General features: G+C 33.9%; 5 protein-coding genes across 5 annotated transcripts; 3 read left to right on the forward strand and 2 right to left on the reverse strand.

The window, feature by feature from the left end:
* Nucleotides 1-660: 660 nt before the first annotated feature.
* Nucleotides 661-2,038, forward strand: LOC123316618 (DNA-directed RNA polymerase III subunit RPC8). Its single transcript, XM_044902788.1, has 4 exons — nucleotides 661-920; nucleotides 1,000-1,183; nucleotides 1,238-1,497; nucleotides 1,729-2,038. Exons 1-4 carry the CDS (start codon nucleotides 810-812, stop codon nucleotides 1,777-1,779), a joined length of 606 nt encoding a protein of 201 aa, XP_044758723.1. The 5' UTR covers nucleotides 661-809; the 3' UTR covers nucleotides 1,780-2,038.
* A 122-nt stretch (nucleotides 2,039-2,160) lies between these two features.
* LOC123316616 lies at nucleotides 2,161-5,821 on the reverse strand. Its single transcript, XM_044902786.1, has 3 exons — nucleotides 5,696-5,821; nucleotides 3,649-3,920; nucleotides 2,161-3,168 (listed from the first exon to the last, which is right to left on the reverse strand). Exons 2-3 carry the CDS (start codon nucleotides 3,832-3,834, stop codon nucleotides 2,221-2,223), a joined length of 1,134 nt encoding a protein of 377 aa, XP_044758721.1. The 5' UTR covers nucleotides 3,835-3,920; nucleotides 5,696-5,821; the 3' UTR covers nucleotides 2,161-2,220.
* A 40-nt stretch (nucleotides 5,822-5,861) lies between these two features.
* On the forward strand, nucleotides 5,862-19,961 carry LOC123316617. Its single transcript, XM_044902787.1, has 3 exons — nucleotides 5,862-6,130; nucleotides 16,988-17,232; nucleotides 18,989-19,961. Exons 1-3 carry the CDS (start codon nucleotides 5,862-5,864, stop codon nucleotides 19,306-19,308), a joined length of 834 nt encoding a protein of 277 aa, XP_044758722.1. The 3' UTR covers nucleotides 19,309-19,961.
* A 287-nt stretch (nucleotides 19,962-20,248) lies between these two features.
* Nucleotides 20,249-21,122, forward strand: LOC123316621 (DNA-directed RNA polymerase III subunit RPC9). The gene is made up of 4 exons (XM_044902792.1): nucleotides 20,249-20,286; nucleotides 20,343-20,454; nucleotides 20,567-20,719; nucleotides 20,795-21,122. The coding sequence occupies exons 1-4, from the start codon at nucleotides 20,279-20,281 to the stop codon at nucleotides 20,918-20,920; spliced, it is 399 nt and encodes a 132-aa protein (XP_044758727.1). The 5' UTR covers nucleotides 20,249-20,278; the 3' UTR covers nucleotides 20,921-21,122.
* On the reverse strand, nucleotides 21,122-22,075 carry LOC123316620 (density-regulated protein homolog). The gene is made up of 4 exons (XM_044902791.1): nucleotides 21,889-22,075; nucleotides 21,564-21,822; nucleotides 21,363-21,502; nucleotides 21,122-21,248 (listed from the first exon to the last, which is right to left on the reverse strand). Exons 1-4 carry the CDS (start codon nucleotides 21,982-21,984, stop codon nucleotides 21,204-21,206), a joined length of 540 nt encoding a protein of 179 aa, XP_044758726.1. The 5' UTR covers nucleotides 21,985-22,075; the 3' UTR covers nucleotides 21,122-21,203.
* Between the last annotated feature and the right edge of the window lie 94 nt (nucleotides 22,076-22,169).

Raw genomic sequence — 22,169 nt, forward strand, 5'->3', positions numbered from 1 at the left:
TCAGGTAACTATAAACATCCCACTTATGAATGATCCATTAATCGATTTATTCCTCCATTCAAATTATAATATTTCAATCTTACACCTAAATTGAGATTGTTTCGATGAGTTTTATTATGCTTTTTTCGAATTCAATCGAAAATCATAAAATGAAAAGGGTCCCTCGATTGAGGTTGAACTGTATCTTCTACCTAGTTGAAATCAGTTCAATTTTGATGTTGAAAATTACAGTGTGACTTCAACGAATTTGCACGAATTGATTTCATATGGTAATGATTCGTAAAGTTGCGGCTGATTTAAGAAGATAGGCTACATATTTTTAATGTTAAATATTCGAAAAAAACTTAGAACGAATGTTAAACAAGTGTAATTCCACCTCATATATCCATCAATTGGAGATTTTGAGACAACTAGTGATAAATTTTTCATTTTATATCATCAAAAATACAAAATATAGGTAGTGGAAATTCTCTTTTGATTCTTTCGGGCAAGTGCAAATACTGGTACAGAAAAAACATTGACTTAATTGAAAATTGATAACATATTGCTCATATATGTTCCTCAATAATAATTTTGTTGAATTGGATTTTTCAAATTAACTGAAAAACCGAGACTGAGTATTCGTTTTCCAACAAAAATGAAAAATTTGCTTATATTCTGTGCTTCGGTGCCAAAATACCTAACCTCACTTTGAAGTGTTCTTAACCTAGAAATATGTTGTCAAAATGCACGTATAAAAACTGTAGCAAAAAATCATTAATATTTGCTGATTGTATATAAAACCAGTTACTGTGAACTTATAAGGGAAAATGTTTGTACTAGCTTTACTCGAAAATAGTCTCCGTATTCCTCCAGAGCTATTTCATCTAGACTTACGTGAAGCTGTTGAACAAGAATTGAATAAAAAACTAGCTAATAAAGTGAGTAGTTACAAATATGATGCACCAATAATAGTGTCCAATGTTCATAATAAATATCTTCCCAAAATGCTTTTTATAGGTGCTCATTTGTGTAGGCCTCTGCATTGCTCTTTATGATATCACGGATATTGGAGAAAGCTTCATTAAACCTGGAGAAGGGGCGACATACACGAAGGTTACTTTTCGATACATTATATTCAGGCCTTCAATGGAGGAAATTTTGGTAGGAAAAGTCAAAAGTGTCAGTCGTGAAGGAATACACGGTATGTTGAATATTTTCAATGTTCATCTTTATCCCAACATCCATATCGTTTCAGTCACCCTTGGGTTTTTCGATGATATACACATTCCACCAAAGTATATTCCATATCCCTCAAGGTTTTCTGAAGATGACCAAGCCTGGATTTGGGAATATGTTACAGCAGAAGGGGATAAACATGATTTATATATAGATACTGATGACAATATCAGATTTAGGGTGATCGAGGAAACCTTCGTTGACACAACACCGACAACTGAAGGAACAGCTACAGAACTACCTAAGGATATAGACAATAAAACACCTTATTCATTAAAGGTATGTCATGAAATCGCAGAAAAAATTCATATTGTTCGATAGCTGTATTGTCATGTTATATAGGCATGTCTCATTTATCTTCACTTTTATTCTTGCCTAATTTTGGCTGTGCTAGTCTTTCACACATTTGTTCATCAGACATTGAATATGGGATTATCTTTTTTCGATATATAAAAATCAAACTGTAACTGCTATCATTCAGTGAAATAATCATGCATATTGTTCTTTCAGGGTAGTATATGTGAGCAAGGCTTGGGGGTTCTACATTGGTGGGCAGATTAATAAGATGTAACACCTAGATGACCAACTTGTAAATATTTGATTACCTATTTTTTTATTTTTTTTTTTGAGAAATTTTGTAAATAAGATTCAACAGTTTACTTGTGTTCAAGTTTTTCAACCATAATCATATTCTGCATCTACTCTTCTTTAACAGGGCCTATCTATTCATACAATAGAAGAATACTTATGCAAAATCGATTGTATTATGTTAATTATTTTGTAATATTTTGATATATTAAATATAAACATCGAAGAAATATTTTCGGTATTTGGTTGATCAATTACTAAGTATTCCACATATTTCCAGCCTGAATCTGATTTGCATTTGGTAAAAGTCAAGAATCTCTTCTGAAGCTTTTTTCTTAGAGGAAAACAAGGCTGCTTATGGAATCTGCTTTATTAAAGCGAAAAAACTCTACAAACTTAATATTTTCTTTTGGTTCAAGATGTAGAAGCTCTGGTCAAAAAGTTTGGGCTTCTAGGGACAGTCTTGTAACTGAGGTTAATATAACTCATCATCTGCAAGCGCACCGGGCAAAGTTTATATGCGGCGTGGTGATTTCCATGACAATTACAACACAACGGGTTGTTTTTCGAAGTCTTGCATTGCTCCACCTCGTGATGCTCCCCACATCTCACGCATCTGACTTCGTTCTTACAGTTGGTGGCAGTGTGCCAAAATCCCTGACAGTTATAACACTGAATAACCTCTTTCGTCCTACACCTGTCGCTGTAGTGCGGTATTTCTGGTATACCCATAAAAGATACAGTGTTATAAAAGTTCAACCCCTCTTTCAAAAGTCGCTCTTCGTGATTCGAATTCAAAATTTCAACTTTGACAACGTTTTTCACCCTCTTTATTCGTCCGTACCTTATCCCTTGCCTCTCCAGGCAACATCTTATCTCCCTCAGCGTGATTATCCAAGGTATGGTCCTAAAGAAAACCCTCCGTCTGAACGGTGGGTCGTTCTTTGAAATGTTGGCAATCTGGACCGGACTACCGAAGATTTTCGGAAAATTGGTCTTCAGAATCTTGTCGACGTCCGTTTGCCTGGTGACGGTCACCAGAAGACCGCAACGCACTTGTAGCACCAGCATCTGAGAGCTCGCTATAACGTCTTCGACGGCTTTCCTGAATTTTTCGACAGTGATGAGGGGCCTGGATCTGTCCCTGTTCTCGAACGACGTTACGTACAGATGGAACTGCTTAACCGGTTCCGATTCATCAGAAGTTGATTTTATGTCCATTTGTCCGGGTGTTCTGTAGTCCTTCCTGCTCGCGCCAATTATGAAAACTTTTCCTGGTCTGTTTCTCTCCTTTTCATCGTCTGAAGTGGGTTCGGGGATGTGGAAGTCCTGGATGCCTTCAGTTGCGCCTTCAACGTTTCCCTATCGAGTAGAAAATACCTCAGATGATGTGGAAAATGCCAATATTGGGCTCAAGAAACGTCAACAGATGAATGAACACCAAAGGGACAGGGTAAAAAGGAGGCTTATAACATTGAGGACCGTTTTTATCCTGTTTTAGTTCTAATTTGGGGATAACCGCGTTTTAATTCGTCAGTACTGTGAATAGGATTCCTGCCGGTGTGAAATCCCTTAGGGAGTCGAAGTGTTTTGGGTAACAACCCCTTTCTTGTAACTTACTACGTTGTAAAATTAATTTATGCTAATGGCAGAGTTAGTTAATGCTAAGGAATACTTAGATAGGTGCTTGTTTTGGTGCTCTTGGTGAAGATGGGCATTATAGAGCATTTATTATACGATATGTACAATTTTTACTGCACTCCTCAGTGAAACATATTCACTTGGTCTCAAATTGGATCTGATATTGTCCAAGTGAAGAAAAATACCCAATTTGATTCCTACCTCGGATTCAGAAGTGGAAGAGCTCATCACAATTTTCGAAGCAAATTCCTCGTCATTTCTGAAAATTTCCTTCAGCTCGTCGTCCAATTCTTCATCTTCCTCATGGTTCAGCCATCTGGAAACTTCTCTGTTCTTCTCGCTCTCCGTAATACTCTTTTCTTCAGAATACGATGTTGCGTAAAACATGAGTGATACTACAAACTATGTCCAACTATGAAAAATCATCAAAATGGAGAAAGATAGAGGTAAGAACAAGTGGATGACTCTTCGACCTGTAACAAAAACAAAAATCATATTAGATACTAATTATTAACCATCTTTTCTGAATTGGTTTCCTAGATACTTATGTTAAATATAGCTAGGAAGAAGTATAGAAGACCCTGATATGATGAAGAGTTGATAAATACATATATGTATCTGGAAAATAAATCATCTTTGCCAATAAAAAAGAGGTTTTTAATTTAAATTTTTTTATGTATTTTGAGATCAACAATATACATCTTTGGAAGTGATTGATGTTTTTTTTTCTTATGGAGAAAGATGAAAGAACGTTCATACATGTTCATTTATTTTTGTAATGTGTTTCAGATGCCTTATTCATAAAATATCATTTACCCCATATAAAAGACATGTTTTCGATATCAACAAAAATATCAATCACAACTATACTGTTTGTCGTCGCTCTCAAAATGCATAAAAAATTCTAATTCATTGAGTTAAACCATTTCATTCCTAAGTAAATTCAGAAAAATGTTGATAAAACAATAGTACATGAAAAAATTTGGTTAATTTTTCTACAAAAAGTAAATTTCGAAGATGTGAATTCATTCACAAGAACTATATAAATTCAATTTCCATTAATGAATTTCATAGTAACATCATCCATCTAACAGAGATTAGGGGGAATTACTATTAAACTAATTGAGAATCAAATTAAGTGTAGATGACTAGATGAGTAATCTCAGAGATCATATAATTATAGGTAATAACCCTCAAGAAATCTTTCTAGGTCGTACAATTCGCTGTCTCATAGAGTAATGAAGTCTTATAGTCGAGTACAGATATAATTTAGAAGCGGATACAGCTTCTGGGAAAAGTGTTGAAAAAATTTCACACTCCAATGCAATTGGTTTCTCCGAAAGATAAACATGACCTCGTACAGATCCGATTTTCAAGTTCATTCGGATTGGAAATCTCTTTGGCCAATGCAATTTTGGGCGCTCTTTTAACAAAGAAACTGGAAAAAAAAATTCATCGAGGGAATTTTGAATAGTGAGAGGGACTGTGTGAAGAAATTGTAAATGTTCGTTATTTATCCAAGGTTACATTTCAAAGTTGAATGAAGAAGAACATGTTTCGTCTCCTTTCAATCAGCCAGAAGTTGAACGATTCTGGTTTTAGTGGAAAGGCAAAAAAAAATTTAGAGTAAATGAAATAGTTACAAAAAATATTGAGAGAATATTCCTTGTCCAAAAAATAGCATGTTTTGAGCAGTCCTTGCTTAGATAAATTTCCCTGAAGATGGTACCTCAGATGCAATTTTTGAATTTTTCTTTGTGAAATGAATTGAGCAGACAAGAAAATTTTTTGTAGCTTTTCCCTTAAGCGTTTCTCGAAAAAACACACAGGGTGGTGATCTTTCATTCTCGATTGAAAAATAATTCTTTCTACAATTGCAAAAGTGGTAAATAACTCTGGACAAATTCGTGAAATTTTCAGCTCTCGGAGATGATCATAAAAACGCCTTGAATGCGATAAAAGTCATCGACTGATGCAACCGAATTGTGATAGGAGTTCAACCGAGCGTTTCATCGGTAATTTGGCAATTTCACCTCAAATAATGGCGACACAAGAGTGCAACAGTCCATAATGCTCAGTTTGTATTCGAAAAACAAAAAGATCAGATAAACGTGCGCAAGATCTGTTAAGGTTTGAATCGTCAATGAGTTCACCTGTCAGCCACCAATCTTAATGAATGGAAACAGGAGAATTAGTATACGATAGAACGTTGTACAGTGTGGTCAAACAACACAGGAATCATACTGACCTACAAAGCGTTGCCTTCGTTCATTTCTCGAATTTCTCTTCGTCTCACAAGAACTGTATCGACTGGTCGCGCTTGACAATCATTGACAATGTTCGGATTTTAAAATGTGACAAAACTTCATAAATTCAAAGCCAACACTGTTTCGCGCTCAGTGCAACACGCAGAAATGATCGTCAAGAAATTGGTTTTTCCGTTTATTTTCGGACTATTTTGTGCGCTACAGAGTGCGGAGGCTGCGGAGAGATCGCTTAATTTCAATTTTCATCTTCCCGGTTTGCGGCTCAACGATGGACCACCCCCAGCCATCAAGCGATACGACGGGAATCGGTTAAGGGATGATTCTCTGCTGATGGTGTACTATCACGACCTGAGTGTGGCTGTGGTGGAACTGGGACCTAAGAAGTTATTGCTCAATTGTAACATAATAGAAATATAGTAAGTTGCACTCATTTCAATGTCTCAAATTTTATATCATACACTCGAAGAGTTGCAGAAGGATTCACGATGGAAATTCTTATTCCTCCTTTGCTGAACTCATTCATATTTTTGTCTGATTACTCAACTTCTTATGTATAATGATCTCTACTTGAAAAGCTAGTCATGCTGAGGTAGAAATATCGATTTTATTGTGAATACTAATCCTCCATTAAACGGTTTATATATTCTGTTTAATGGAGGATTAAAAAATTAATGGGTCATTAATTTATAATTACCGTTCTTGTAGCAGATTTGTAGAAAAAAAACGAATATAAAGATATCTGGTTTCCTCTAGGAAACTATTGGGGATTACCCTATGAAATTTTGAACAAAATTCTAAAGCTTTTCGAGACCATTATTCTTTTTACCCTATCGACTCATTTGGAGGGTAGAAAATTGATGATTAAAACAAATAACAATGTTGTGTTCAGTGTTCATTTTGTTTTATTAGATTTTTGGTTTCGAAGTATTATTGGGCAGATGATAATTCACAAAACGTGTTTTAGCTCATGAGTTTATCAAAAGTATCTATTTTTAATGAAATCTTTGAGTATTCAACCCCTCGTCAAAACTCAATGTAATGTTTTTTTAAAATTTATATAACTCAGTTCATATTTAAACATGCTACACCTTTTGTAGTGCAGAGTTCCAGTGGTCTTAATAAAAACATGAGTTGGGTTAAAAAAAAATAATTTCATTTATTTTTTTTATCATTTTTATTTCCCATCGTAAAACTCTAACTCAAACTAAAAATCAAATTTCCCTGGAATAATGGATTCAATTCTAATCAACTTCAAAAATGAGGACAGAAAAGGCACAAAAACCAAATGTTTACCCCTTTTGAATACTTTCGTTATTTGTACCAGTATAATATCACATTTTTCTTCCATACCATATAGTAATAAAACCAAACTTTCGCAATTATATAATAATTTATTTATTATTGTGCAAATTCGGCCGATTACATAATAGGAACTCACATCTCGTGTTTGAATATCTACCTACATCAATATTCATGATGTTGAAGCTGTGTCCAAGTGTTCACATCATTTCTGAAAGTCCAATACCACTGTAAGGGAACAACTACTATTGTAGTGATAAAATATTATTTGAAGGTCTCAAAAATTATATGTCAAGCAAGGGTGGTTCTAGTAGGGGGCCATATATATAAGCCATGGACCCCTCTTTGAAAACTTGAGGGAAATATTTTTGACCCTCGAAAAATGCCATAAATAAACCTTAATAAAGGCTAGAATCCAAAATAAATGAAATCTCACTTATGAAAAAAATTGTTTGGTAAATTATCATACAGGACTGCTGTGGAGCTTGCCAAACAAAAATTCTATACCAATTCTACCAACCGATATTTTGAAAGCTTTTGATAGAGAAATATAATAATTCTGGAGATTCAATCAATCCACGATAAGTATGCAAATTTTTTGCATGGAGCTAATGATTAAGAGGAAATTAGACTATCAACCACAAGATAACATAAGGTTTCTGCAAGAATCCTCACTTAGATTAATGGTAAACCAATAAAGGTCATTTGAGTCATCTCAAAATTCCTGGTATAAATAATGATCGATCATTTCCAGTCATATCATGTATGTTCCCCGTCAAAATGCCGTTGTTTCATTGCAAAATTATCATGTCAATTCCATTAAGTTGAATATTACGTAAAACCATTGGTTTATCTATCGTGACAAGGCTTTTCTTTTCAACAAAAAATTGTCCATTTGATTGAAGGCACTTATTTGGAGCCTTTATCAAATTAATGCTGTATATGAGAGGATCATTTATTTTCGATTATTATGAAAGTAGGAAATTTAAAGATAAACTATTTCATTCGTATTTTCTTAGAACTTTTTGGCAGAAATTTGAATATTTTCCAAAACAAACTAATTTTTGTTATAGCAGATCTATGCATGTGTATATCCACATCTATATAGACTGGTATAGAGCTGAGTCTATAGCCGAAACTAAGTTTCTGATAATTTGTATGCCCTGAACATAATATATAAGTTTGCTTAAACGTGTTTCATTGGATGGATACATATTCTGTCCAAAATCTGCTCTCATAGTTGGATGATAATGACACGTACATTTATGAGAACGTGTCAAGGATTCCAATGATCAATTCGGACATTTATTTTTCCCTTATGGATTGTAGATTTAGCTATTGGTATTCCTACATCATCTTACAGTGCAGGAGTGCTTCAATAACTTATTTTCAATCACAATGATGAAGGGTTCTCTTGAATTTTGGAATATCAATGATTATTTTTGAGAAGAACCACAAGCTCTGAATATACTTTTCAAAGTAAAAGGCTACATACTAAAAATGACTTTGGGTTTTTTATTTGTACTATAAAAAATTCATCCGTTCTTAAAATATTAAATTCTTGGGTTATTTGAAGTTACACCTCATTAGAAGAATAACCTTATCCCAATACTTCTGTCATGAAATGATGCATGCGTGATATAAATATATATAATCAAGTTTTTTGTAAATAATTTCTAAAACAAATAAATAACTTGACTCAATAACAAACTACATCTTATTTGTCAGTATATAAGAGATGATTTGAATATCGTTTCATCAAATATCATTATTATTTTAGTAGCGAAACTTTGGTTGAATCAATCATTGGAATATGTAGGTTTATGAATGCAGTCAAACGATAGAATGAAAAATATTTATGCGTGCAATTCGGAGATAACAATTGAAATCTTCATTTCTTTCAATCTAAGTTATAAAATCTTCAACAAATTGACAATTCAATGGTTCTATACCATTCCCCGCATTGTGTGATATGTGGGGTTTATCGGTATCTACATTTTTTCTAGTTATCCGAAACAAAGCATCATTTCAGTAATTTCAATGCACCTTTTTTATCTTAAGGTCAACAAACCTTACATTCCCATTATGGAATACAAAGTCTATCCTACAACATTTAAAATATATAATTTCAATTCTTCCAGTATTTTGAAAGAAATTGTAGTTGTACATTCATTTCACACCGGTAATAAAAGAAGCAATTCCACAATATTTCAAATATCCTTGAAAGAAGTTGTTCAAACAAAATTTCTCAATTTGATTGAAAAAGGCAATAATGGGAGTTATAAACATTTCACTCCCTGATTGAACTGCATATGATCTCGTGAAATAATCACTTTTATGATGGAAAATTTGATGTGAATTACCATTGGCATTAAAATTGAAGTGATTAATTAGATACTCTGGTAGTTCCATCAAAGAAAATCGATTTTTTCAAATAATTTTATATTCCTAAACATAACGTAATTAAATTAAACTTGGAATTTTATAATTTTCATGAATACCTATTGATCAGAACAATATGCATTGCTTTTCGCTCCAAAAACATTAATTTTTCTAACAATTGGCAAGAAAAGGAGACAATAAATCACTTTTCGACGATTTTTATTGTAACCAAGACAAAGCAAGAACACCTTTCACAAAATTTACATTCTATCACGTTATTTAACGCTTACCCTTGAATAAGTTAATAGCATACCTATCTACAGTTGTCCATTATTATTGCAAAATGGTAGATTATAGACCCACATTACTCTTTAGAAATGCTTATAATTTAAGTACCTTATCATTAGTGCGAAATAACGCACCAATTATTCTTTTTTGAGTGGAATACCGACGAAACTGATATTGCTAATATAAAAACAAAATGTTTAATGCCTCATAAATCCAAAGCCCATTGAAATCTTTCGCATCAATTCGGAAATCCTAATTCGATCAGACGAATACAACAGGAGATATCGCAGATTGAAAATTGCAATTTTTTAAAAATGCCATTTTCGAGATGAAAATCTAAACGAAGCGAGATAGGTTTTCGAAATTACTCGCAATAGATTCAGCGTCTTCGAAAACCTATATTTTCATACCAAACTTTCCAATATCTGACACTGTTTAGGAGAAAATAATTTTTTTTGTTTTTCGACTTTTCATTTTCGAGTTGAGTTCGAAGAGCTCTCTGGAGTGCAATTCTCTATTGAATCATCAATTGTTTTGTTTTTTTGAATCTTCAAAACAAATTCTATGCACTCCATATCCGAGGACAGTAATAGAACATCCTGATTTTAAGTCAGAGTAGCAAATAGGTGATTTTAGGGGGGTCTAACCCCTTGCTCATTTTTGACCTGAAAAATCGAGATTTTCGAAATCGAGTTTTTGTGCTAGGGTGGAAGCCTAGGCAATGCTGATTATATAACCGGAAATCCCAATTGGATCAGATGAATATAACAGGAGATATCGCAGATTGAAAATTGCAATTTTTTGAAAAATGCCATTTCCGAGATGAAAATCTAAACGAAGCGAGATAGGCTTTCGAAATTGCTTGCAATGGATTCAGCGTGTTCGAAAACCTATATTTTTATACCAAACATTCCGATATCTAACACTGTTTAGGAGAAAATAATTTTTTTTGTTTTGCGACTTTTCATTTTCGAGTTGAGTTCAAAGAGCTCTCTGGAGTGCAATTCTCTATTGAATCATCAATTGTTTTGTTTTTTTGAATCTTCAAAACTAATTCTATGCACTCCATATCCGAGGACAGTAATAGAACATCCTGATTTTTAGTCAGAGTAGCAAATAGGTGATTTTAGGGGGGTCTAACCCATTGCTCATTTTTGACCCAAAAAATCGAGATTTTCGAAATCGAGTTTTTGTGCTAGGGTGGAAGCCTAGGTAATGCTGATTATATAACCGGAAATCCCAATTGGATCAGATGAATATAACAGGAGATATCGCAGATTGAAAATTGCAATTTTTTGATAAATGCCATTTCCGAGATGAAAATCTAAACGAAGCGAGATAGGCTTTCGAAATTGCTCGCAATAGATTCAGCGTGTTCGAAAACCTATATTTTCATACCAAACTTTCCAATATCTGACACTGTTTAGGAGAAAATAATTTTTTTTGTTTTTCGACTTTTCATTTTCGAGTTGAGTTCGAAGAGCTCTCTGGAGTGCAAATCTCTATTGAATCATTAATTGTTTTGTTTTTTTGAATCTTCAAAACAAATTCTATGCACTCCATATCCGAGGACAGTAATAGAACATCCTGATTTTTAGTCAGAGTAGCAAATAGGTGATTTTAGGGGGGTCTAACCCCTTGCTCATTTTTGACCTAAAAAATCGAGATTTTCGAAATCGAGTTTTTGTGCTAGGGTGGAAGCCTAGGCAATGCTGATTATATAACCGGAAATCCCAATTGGATCAGATGAATATAACAGGAGATATCGCAGATTGAAAATTGCAATTTTTTGAAAAATGCCATTTCCGAGATGAAAATCTAAACGAAGCGAGATAGGCTTTCGAAATTGCTCGAAATAGATTCAGCGTGTTCGAAAACCTATATTTTCATACCAAACTTTCCAATATCTGACACTGTTTAGGAGAAAATAATTTTTTTTGTTTTTCGACTTTTCATTTTCGAGTTGAGTTCGAAGAGCTCTCTGGAGTGCAATTCTCTATTGAATCATCAATTGTTTTGTTTTTTTGAATCTTCAAAACTAATTCTATGCACTCCATATCCGAGGACAGTAATAGAACATCCTGATTTTTAGTCAGAGTAGCAAATAGGTGATTTTAGGGGGGTCTAACCCCTTGCTCATTTTTGACCCAAAAAATCGAGATTTTCGAAATCGAGTTTTTGTGCTAGGGTGGAAGCCTAGGTAATGCTGATTATATAACCGGAAATCCCATTTGGATCAGATGAATATAACAGGAGATATCGCAGATTGAAAATTGCAATTTTTTGATAAATGCCATTTCCGAGATGAAAATCTAAACGAAGCGAGATAGGCTTTCGAAATTGCTCGCAATAGATTCAGCGTGTTCGAAAACCTATATTTTCATACCAAACTTTCCAATATCTGACACTGTTCAGGAGAAAATAATTTTTTTTGTTTTTCGACTTTTCATTTTCGAGTTGAGTTCGAAGAGCTCTCTGGAGTGCAAATCTCTATTGAATCATTAATTGTTTTGTTTTTTTGAATCTTCAAAACAAATTCTATGCACTCCATATCCGAGGACAGTAATAGAACATCCTGATTTTTAGTCAGAGTAGCAAATAGGTGATTTTAGGGGGGTCTAACCCCTTGCTCATTTTTGACCTAAAAAATCGAGATTTTCGAAATCGAGTTTTTGTGCTAGGGTGGAAGCCTAGGCAATGCTGATTATATAACCGGAAATCCCAATTGGATCAGATGAATATAACAGGAGATATCGCAGATTGAAAATTGCAATTTTTTGAAAAATGCCATTTTCGGGATGAAAATCTAAACGAAGCGAGATAGGTTTTCGAAATTGCTCGCAATAGATTCAGTGTGTTCGAAAACCTATATTTTCATACCAAGCTTTTCAATATCTGACACTGTTTAGGAGAAAATAATTTTTTTTGTTTTTCGACTTTTCATTTTCGAGTTGAGTTCGAAGAGTTCTCTCGAGTGCAATTCTCTATTGAATCATCATTGTTTTGTTTTTTAGAATCTTCAAAACAAATTCTATGCACTCCATATCCGAGGACAGTAATAGAACATCCTGATTTTGAGACAGAGTAGCAAATAGGTGATTTTAGGGGGGTCTAACCCCTTGCTCATTTTTGACCTAAAAAATCGGGATTTTCGAAATCGAGTTTTTGTGCTAGGGTGGAAGCCTAGGCAATGCTGATTATATAACCGGAAATCCCAATTGGATCAGATGAATATAACAGGAGATATCGCAGATTGAAAATTGCAATTTTTTGAAAAATGCCATTTCCGAGATGAAAATCTAAACGAAGCGAGATAGGCTTTCGAAATTGCTCGAAATAGATTCAGCGTGTTCGAAAACCTATATTTTCATACCAAACTTTCCAATATCTGACACTGTTTAGGAGAAAATAATTTTTTTTGTTTTTCGACTTTTCATTTTCGAGTTGAGTTCGAAGAGCTCTCTGGAGTGCAATTCTCTATTGAATCATCAATTGTTTTGTTTTTTTGAATCTTCAAAACTAATTCTATGCACTCCATATCCGAGGACAGTAATAGAACATCCTGATTTTTAGTCAGAGTAGCAAATAGGTGATTTTAGGGGGGTCTAACCCCTTGCTCATTTTTGACCCAAAAAATCGAGATTTTCGAAATCGAGTTTTTGTGCTAGGGTGGAAGCCTAGGCAATGCTGATTATATAACCGGAAATCCCAATTGGATCAGATGAATATAACAGGAGATATCGCAGATTGAAAATTGCAATTTTTTGAAAAATGCCATTTCCGAGATGAAAATCTAAAAGAAGCGAGATAGGCTTTCGAAATTGCTCGCAATAGATTCAGCGTGTTCGAAAACCTATATTTTCATACCAAACTTTCCAATATCTGACACTGTTTAGGAGAAAATAATTTTTTTTGTATTTCGACTTTTCATTTTCGAGTTGAGTTCGAAGAGCTCTCTGGAGTGCAATTCTCTATTGAATCATCAATTGTTTTGTTTTTTTGAATCTTCAAAACAAATTCTATGCACTCCATATCCGAGGACAGTAATAGAACATCCTGATTTTTAGACAGAGTAGCAAATAGGTGATTTTAGGAGGGTCTAACCCCTTGCTCATTTTTGACCTAAAAAATCGAGATTTTCGAAATCGAGTTTTTGTGCTAGGGTGGAAGCCTAGGCAATGCTGATTATATAACCGGAAATCCCAATTGGATCAGATGAATATAACAGGAGATATCGCAGATTGAAAATTGCAATTTTTTGAAAAATGCCATTTCGGAGATGAAAATCTAAACGAAGCGAGATAGGCTTTCGAAATTGCTCGCAATGGATTCAGCGTGTTCGAAAACCTATATTTTCATACCAAACTTTCCAATATCTGACACTGTTTAGGAGAAAATAATTTTTTTTGTTTTTCGACTTTTCATTTTCGAGTTGAGTTCGAAGAGCTCTCTGGAGTGCAATTCTCTATTGAATCATCATTGTTTTGTTTTTTAGAATCTTCAAAACAAATTCTATACACTCCATATCCGAGGACAGTAATAGAACATCCTGATTTTGAGACAGAGTAGCAAATAGGTGATTTTAGGGGGGTCTAACCCCTTGCTCATTTTTGACCTGAAAAATCGAGATTTTCGAAATCGAGTTTTTGTGCTAGGGTGGAAGCCTAGGCAATGCTGATTATATAACCGGAAATCCCAATTGGATCAGATGAATATAACAGGAGATATCGCAGATTGAAAATTGCAATTTTTTGAAAAATGCCATTTCCGAGATGAAAATCTAAACGAAGCGAGATAGGCTTTCGAAATTGCTCGCAATAGATTCAGCGTGTTCGAAAACCTATATTTTCATACCAAACTTTCCAATATCTGACACTGTTTAGGAGAAAATAATTTTTTTTGTATTTCGACTTTTCATTTTCGAGTTGAGTTCGAAGAGCTCTCTGGAGTGCAATTCTCTATTGAATCATCAATTGTTTTGTTTTTTTGAATCTTCAAAACAAATTCTATGCACTCCATATCCGAGGACAGTAATAGAACATCCTGATTTTTAGACAGAGTAGCAAATAGGTGATTTTAGGAGGGTCTAACCCCTTGCTCATTTTTGACCTAAAAAATCGAGATTTTCGAAATCGAGTTTTTGTGCTAGGGTGGAAGCCTAGGCAATGCTGATTATATAACCGGAAATCCCAATTGGATCAGATGAATATAACAGGAGATATCGCAGATTGAAAATTGCAATTTTTTGAAAAATGCCATTTCGGAGATGAAAATCTAAACGAAGCGAGATAGGCTTTCGAAATTGCTCGCAATGGATTCAGCGTGTTCGAAAACCTATATTTTCATACCAAACTTTCCAATATCTGACACTGTTTAGGAGAAAATAATTTTTTTTGTTTTTCGACTTTTCATTTTCGAGTTGAGTTCGAAGAGCTCTCTGGAGTGCAATTCTCTATTGAATCATCATTGTTTTGTTTTTTAGAATCTTCAAAACAAATTCTATACACTCCATATCCGAGGACAGTAATAGAACATCCTGATTTTGAGACAGAGTAGCAAATAGGTGATTTTAGGGGGGTCTAACCCCTTGCTCATTTTTGACCTGAAAAATCGAGATTTTCGAAATCGAGTTTTTGTGCTAGGGTGGAAGCCTAGGCAATGCTGATTATATAACCGGAAATCCCAATTGGATCAGATGAATATAACAGGAGATATCGCAGATTGAAAATTGCAATTTTTTGAAAAATGCCATTTCCGAGATGAAAATCTAAACGAAGCGAGATAGGCTTTCGAAATTGCTCGCAATAGATTCAGCGTGTTCGAAAACCTATATTTTCTTACCAAACTTTCCAATATCTGACACTGTTTAGGAGAAAATAATTTTTTTTGTATTTCGACTTTTCATTTTCGAGTTGAGTTCGAAGAGCTCTCTGGAGTGCAATTCTCTATTGAATCATCAATTGTTTTGTTTTTTTGAATCTTCAAAACAAATTCTATGCACTCCATATCCGAGGACAGTAATAGAACATCCTGATTTTTAGACAGAGTAGCAAATAGGTGATTTTAGGGGGGTCTAACCCCTTGCTCATTTTTGACCTAAAAAATCGAGATTTTCGAAATCGAGTTTTTGTGCTAGGGTGGAAGCCTAGGCAATGCTGATTATATAACCGGAAATCCCAATTGGATCAGATGAATATAACAGGAGATATCGCAGATTGAAAATTGCAATTTTTTGAAAAATGCCATTTCGGAGATGAAAATCTAAACGAAGCGAGATAGGCTTTCGAAATTGCTCGCAATAGATTCAGCGTGTTCGAAAACCTATATTTTTATACCAAACTTCCCAATATCTGACACTGTTTAGGAGAAAATAATTTTTTTTGTTTTTCGACTTTTCATTTTCGAGTTGAGTTCGAAGAGCTCTCTGGAGTGCAATTCTCTATTGAATCATCAATTGTTTTGTTTTTTAGAATCTTCAAAACAAATTCTATGCACTCCATATCCGAGGACAGTAATAGAACATCCTGATTTTGAGACAGAGTAGCAAATAGGTGATTTTAGGGGGGTCTAACCCCTTGCTCATTTTTGACCTAAAAAATCGAGATTTTCGAAATCGAGTTTTTGTGCTAGGGTGGAAGCCTAGGCAATGCTGATTATATAACCGGAAATCCCAATTGGATCAGATGAATATAACAGGAGATATCGCAGATTGGAAATTGCAATTTTTTGAAAAATGCCATTTCGGAGATGAAAATCTAAACGAAGCGAGATAGGCTTTCGAAATTGCTCGCAATAGATTCAGCGTGTTCGAAAACCTATATTTACATACCAAACTTTCCAATATCTGACACTGTTTAGGAGAAAATAGTTTTTTTTTGTTTTTCGACTTTTCATTTTCGTGTTGACTTTGAAGAGCTCTCTGGAGTACAATTCTCTATTGAATCATCAACTGTTTTGTTTTCTAGAATCTTCGAAACAAATTCTATGCACTCCTCATCCGAGGACAGTAATAGAACCTCCTGATTCTCAGACAGAGTAGCAAATAGGTGATTTTAGGGGGGTCTAACCCCTTGCTCATTTTTGACCTAAAATATCGAGATTTTCGAAATCGAATTTTTGTGCTAGCGTGGAAGCCTTGACAATGCTGATTTCAATAGTTCGCATCCCTGGGTAAAATCAAAAATCTTTATTGGCATCCGATAATGGCTATCACAGCTTGTGATATTTGAAAACGAATCTTTTCTTCATTTTTGATTGGCAATCAACATATTTGTATTACTTTGGGCTTTATATCATATTTGCAGTTCCCCAACCGACGTGGACAAAGCCATGGGTCCACTAGTGGACAAAACAACCCCAGTGCCAATTAATTTCAATGAAATGGTGCATCTGATGGACCAATGCGTTCAGTTAGAACGAATGAAGAGAAGACACCGGACTGGTGTATCCCAGCAGAGCGAAGAAGAACGAAAGAACTTCACTACGAGAGTTGAAGAGGCCAAAGCTATAATCAATAGCCAATTAGTTCTGCTCAGTGGAATCATACCAGGTGTGTTGGAGTATACGATACAACAGAATTCTTACTATTTATTATTCATTACCTATATCGGTATAGGAAAATGCATCTGTAAAAACTCACTACTACTCACTACTTTCCAACGAAATTTTGTTGTGTTCTGTGATGAAAGTAACTTGTTTTGAAAAAAGGGTCCTTTGTGCCCATCACTCTGAAAAAAATATACCTATCGAATGAAGCTGCTTCAAGAATTTTCCAATTTCTGGAAGAATCCAGTTTTACCAATTGGATATAACTTCATATTAACGACTTATCGATTTGCTGCATAAAATATATCTTATTTCCAGAAGTTCTTCAAATATTAAACAAAATGAAAGTAGGTTGTGGGTTATATCTATTCTATTGATTGTTCGAGAAAACTTTAAATGTTCGATATGGGCTCAACCCAATAAACACAGATACGTGGAAGTAACGTTGAGTTCTTCAAGTAACGCTACGTTGAGAAACCGGCAAAATGTCGTTAGGAAATACGTTTCGTTCTAGTGGTACAGTAACGTAGCGGACAATCTTTTTGGAATGGAAATTCTACGAGAATATAACGTTGCCATTCGATTGAAGTAACGTTGCTACAAGTACAATGCGAAATTCAAATGTTGATTCTAAAATAAATATTTATTTGCTCTTTTGCCCAGCACCCACTAGTCTTGTAATAGTTCCCATTAGCCAACATTATATCTCTTCCCACACTAGGTTCATCGAGACAACCGCAAACATCCATCACCGCCGGGATTCGAACCTGCTACCTCTGGCGTCCTACCCTACATCGCTGCCCTCGAGACCACTGCAACCTATAGTTTTTACGATAGTAGTAGTGAATATTCCATTAGCTGCAAAGTTCATAACATTATATTTACAATATATCTACATCAACAGTCATTCGCTCAATACCTATTCTTTATTACCATTACCAGTCTCTTGAATTGATTCAAATTATAAGCAGATCTCATAATTAATGGTAACTGGTAGAACATACTCAATCCATTATAAAAAAGTGATCGCTATTGCTCTTACAATGCCACATACAGGACACTCATTTTTTTTCGATATATCCTACTTGGCAAGACAAGGAAACGTTCTGTAATAGTGGCTAAAAGAAGGGGATGTTCGTTGCTTTTAATATAATAGAATATACTTTGAGAAAACACCACATATCCACGTTTCATATTCGTGACTGCAGTAACGAGTTGTTGAATGATTTCGTATACAACGTTGATGTAATGTTATTTATTTCCTATTGAATATACGTTGAGGAAGTACGCTAAAGAAACGTTACATATTGGTGACTACAGTAACGAGTTGTTGAATGGTATCGTATTCAACGTTAATTCAATGTTTCTCACTTCCTATTGAATACACGTTGATGGTGCACTGAAATAACAACGTTTCATGTTAGTGGATTCAGTAACCAGCTTGATCATAAACGTTGATTATATGTGAAATCAACCTATGGTGGAATTTAGGTTTCGAAATAACGTTACAAAATTCAACGAGTAACCTTGAATCAACGCCCCCCACCACATTTAAACGTATAATACACGTGTGTGTGTTTATTGGGAATACTGAATAATTGAAAATATACAGTTCTTATTATTATTGATTTTGTAATGGAGGATTCCATAGTTCTGCTCGAAGTGAGGGTTTAAGAACTTTAACTGTATTTTGCTTTGTTATTTGACAACGGATAAAAAGAGGAACAACATTCAATTTTATAATTTTACGTCTGTTTCAGGTACTAAATGGTGTGGCACAGGTGATATAGCCAAGAATTACCACGATCTAGGAGAAGACGTATCGACTGACATGTGTTGCAGAAACCATGATCTTTGCCCGGTGAAAATTAGAGCGTATTCGAAAAAATACAATCTGAACAACGACTCTTTGTACACAAAATCACACTGCACATGCGACGATATTTTTCATAAATGCATGAAAATGCAGAGGACAAAGTCTGCTCAAATCTTAGGTCACATATATTTCAATTTGGTCAAAGTGCCTTGCTTGGAAGACCGTGAAGAAGGAAAAATTTTCAGGAAGGCTAAAGAATTTTGATTTCCAGACAGTCCACAAAACTTTAAATAGGTATTTTCTGTGAAGAAGACGTTCCAGAAAATTAAACGAATGTTTTATTTCATATTCATCACCTAGTATAAACCGCGTAGTCCTATATCAGAGGCCATTTTTGTATCTCCACTATATTATTAGTAGGAAATTTGGATATTTTATCTCTGCTGATCAAAAATCACTTGAAAAGAATGTTAATTGCCTGAAATTCCATCATTTTCATTAATAAAATAAAAAATCAGGAAACGGATTGCTTCAAAAAGTTATATTACTAACTTTTCCTTCATCCAAGTAGGTATATCACAAAAATATAACCTATTATACAAAAGAATAGGTTATTTATGTTGAAAACTATCTCTATTTAAGTTAGACAATAGTTTTCCTCAACGAAAATCTTTCATTTCACTAGATATTATTTATATTTATATACACTGCGTACCAGGTTCTTATATCTAGGATTTAGGATATAAAAATAATGGAGCAATTTCGAATAAACAAACACTTTATTTGGAAAATGAAATTTAAGTTTTTTTAGATGAATGATCAACGCATTCTGATGAATGCATACTTAAGAATATTATTTATTTGTAGAAAGAAAGTAATCGGTTAAGTACTCAATGAATAAAAAAATCCAAGTGAAATAGTTTCTTGTTTTTCCTTCCTACCATTCAAAAATTTCCATACAAAAAACTTCCAGAAAGAAGTTTGAAAATTTTTTAAATTATGCGCAAGAGGAGGTATTCGAAGGTTCAGTAAGTCTCCGCTAGGAGAACAAAACTCAATTTTCTAACCATAGAAGTATCTCTTAGGAAACCAAAGATTTAATTCATCCTAACCTCACTAACTTAACCTAAATTTTATCGACAACAAATCTAAATGCAGAAACAAAGCTCAGGATTAAAAGGAAATCAACTGTGTTCAATTGGTATAAATACTATAAATCAGTAAATAATTCTAAATGGAGACGTGAGTATCTGTTTTCAAGAAGGATCAGTACAAATTCATAGAAACCCTACTTACAGCAAAAATGAAAATGTAGCCACTCTTTGCAATTTTGAAGTAATGGAAAAGCTCAAAAAAATCAGAGCAGCTAAAACAATGAAGAAAGGAGAATTAGCGACGATAACATATGAGGTACGTAAATTCAAATTGTAATTTGAATTTTTCTCGATATATCATCGAAAGAAAACACTTCAATCGAGTTCCAGTTTTTTCTCGTAATTGGTTCTATGAATTCATCTTTCAGACCTTATGTTATCTTGAAAGTACACCTTGTAAAAAAATGAGTGATTCATCTGTAAGGAATTGCATGAGGGAATTGAAACCATTTGTACTGAGAGACTTGGAAAGATTAATGCTTGTAAATACCCCGCCAGGAAATGCAGTTGAACTGCAACTGGTATGTGAAATTTTTTCTTTAATCAAAGAACAAAATAAAAAATTCATACTTCAATTCTAATCATCACATCTCTAGATAATCTCAGATAGTGAAGAACGTCTTACTGAAGAAGAGGTGGATAAAATTTTGGAAATAATTGCAAGGAACTTTCCCCATGTTAAAGAAGTAAAGAAAGACAGTGAAGATGACGATTCTGAATAGCAGGGAATTTGTTGCTTGCCATACATCAATACATCAGGTTTTTAAGAGATGCATTCATAAATTCAAATTTTAAAAAGTGTATGCAAGTACATTTACTCCTGATTTAGAATTAAGATTCACTTCCTAACCAAACAAAATGTGATATTGTATGATTAAACTACCTAATTAAATTTGTTATTTCAAAAAGTAAATGTGAAAGTGTTTTTTTTTTATTTGCCGGACAATTTTATTCTCTGAAAGGTACACCAAATACATTATTTAAATATATTTTATTAGCAATTATTTATCGTTTCTGATCTCCCAAATCTTCAATGAAGTCCTCATCGATCTGAAAAAAGTATTATGTAAAATATGATTAAAAAAATTAATTCCTCTCTATAAAATCTTGAAGATTTTATTCGCTGTAATGAATTCACAAATAAGATACAAAAAAAACACTTACTTCTGGCCATTTTTCTGGTATAATATCAAATAAATCATCCTTCACATCACCTTGAATGACTATTTCGTCATCACCTGTTACTGAAGATCCACAAGCAAATTTGGTGCCAAAATATTTAGCAGCCACTTTCAAATCAATATCTACAAAATGATATCAATTTAGAGTTATATGTGGTGTTATCTAACACTATTCAGCTATTACCAAAAGTATTCAAGCCTGTCACTACTGTTACAGACTTCTTTTTTCCTCTAGGGGCTCTTGAAACGCATACTCTCTTGGGCCCATCCTCCTTCTTTTTCGCTTTAATGATACCTTTACCTCCTCGCTTCTGCCTTTTCTTTTCTTCTTCTGTTACACCACCTTCAGATTCATCTATAACTCTCATTTTGTCAAATTCATCAGGTAGATTTTTTTCTAACCATAATTTACACTTTTCATATTCAGGGTAATATTCGCAATACTGAAGATTAAAGAGAAAATAATAAAAAAGTTTCAACTAGTAGCAAGAAGTTTTAATTTTGCATACCTCAATAGGCATACTGCAATTTCCACAATATGGAACATGAATTGGATATGTAACGCCTTCTCTAGGACCCATAGCTAGTTTATCAACTTCAGTCATTTTTCATTAATAATTTATATAAGTGTTAAACAATTTCCTTTTCACGATCAGCCTTTCTTGAATGAACTGGTGTTGTCAAATTAAGAGGTTATGAAGGACATATAACCTACCTTGATTCAAAATTTTGAAAATATGAAGATATTTTCGAAATTGAGTAATGGCAATTCGAAGTTATTGTGAACAAT

Source organism: Coccinella septempunctata, chromosome 7 (genome assembly GCF_907165205.1).
Source record: "Coccinella septempunctata chromosome 7, icCocSept1.1, whole genome shotgun sequence".
Classification (NCBI taxonomy): Eukaryota; Metazoa; Arthropoda; class Insecta; order Coleoptera; family Coccinellidae; genus Coccinella; species Coccinella septempunctata.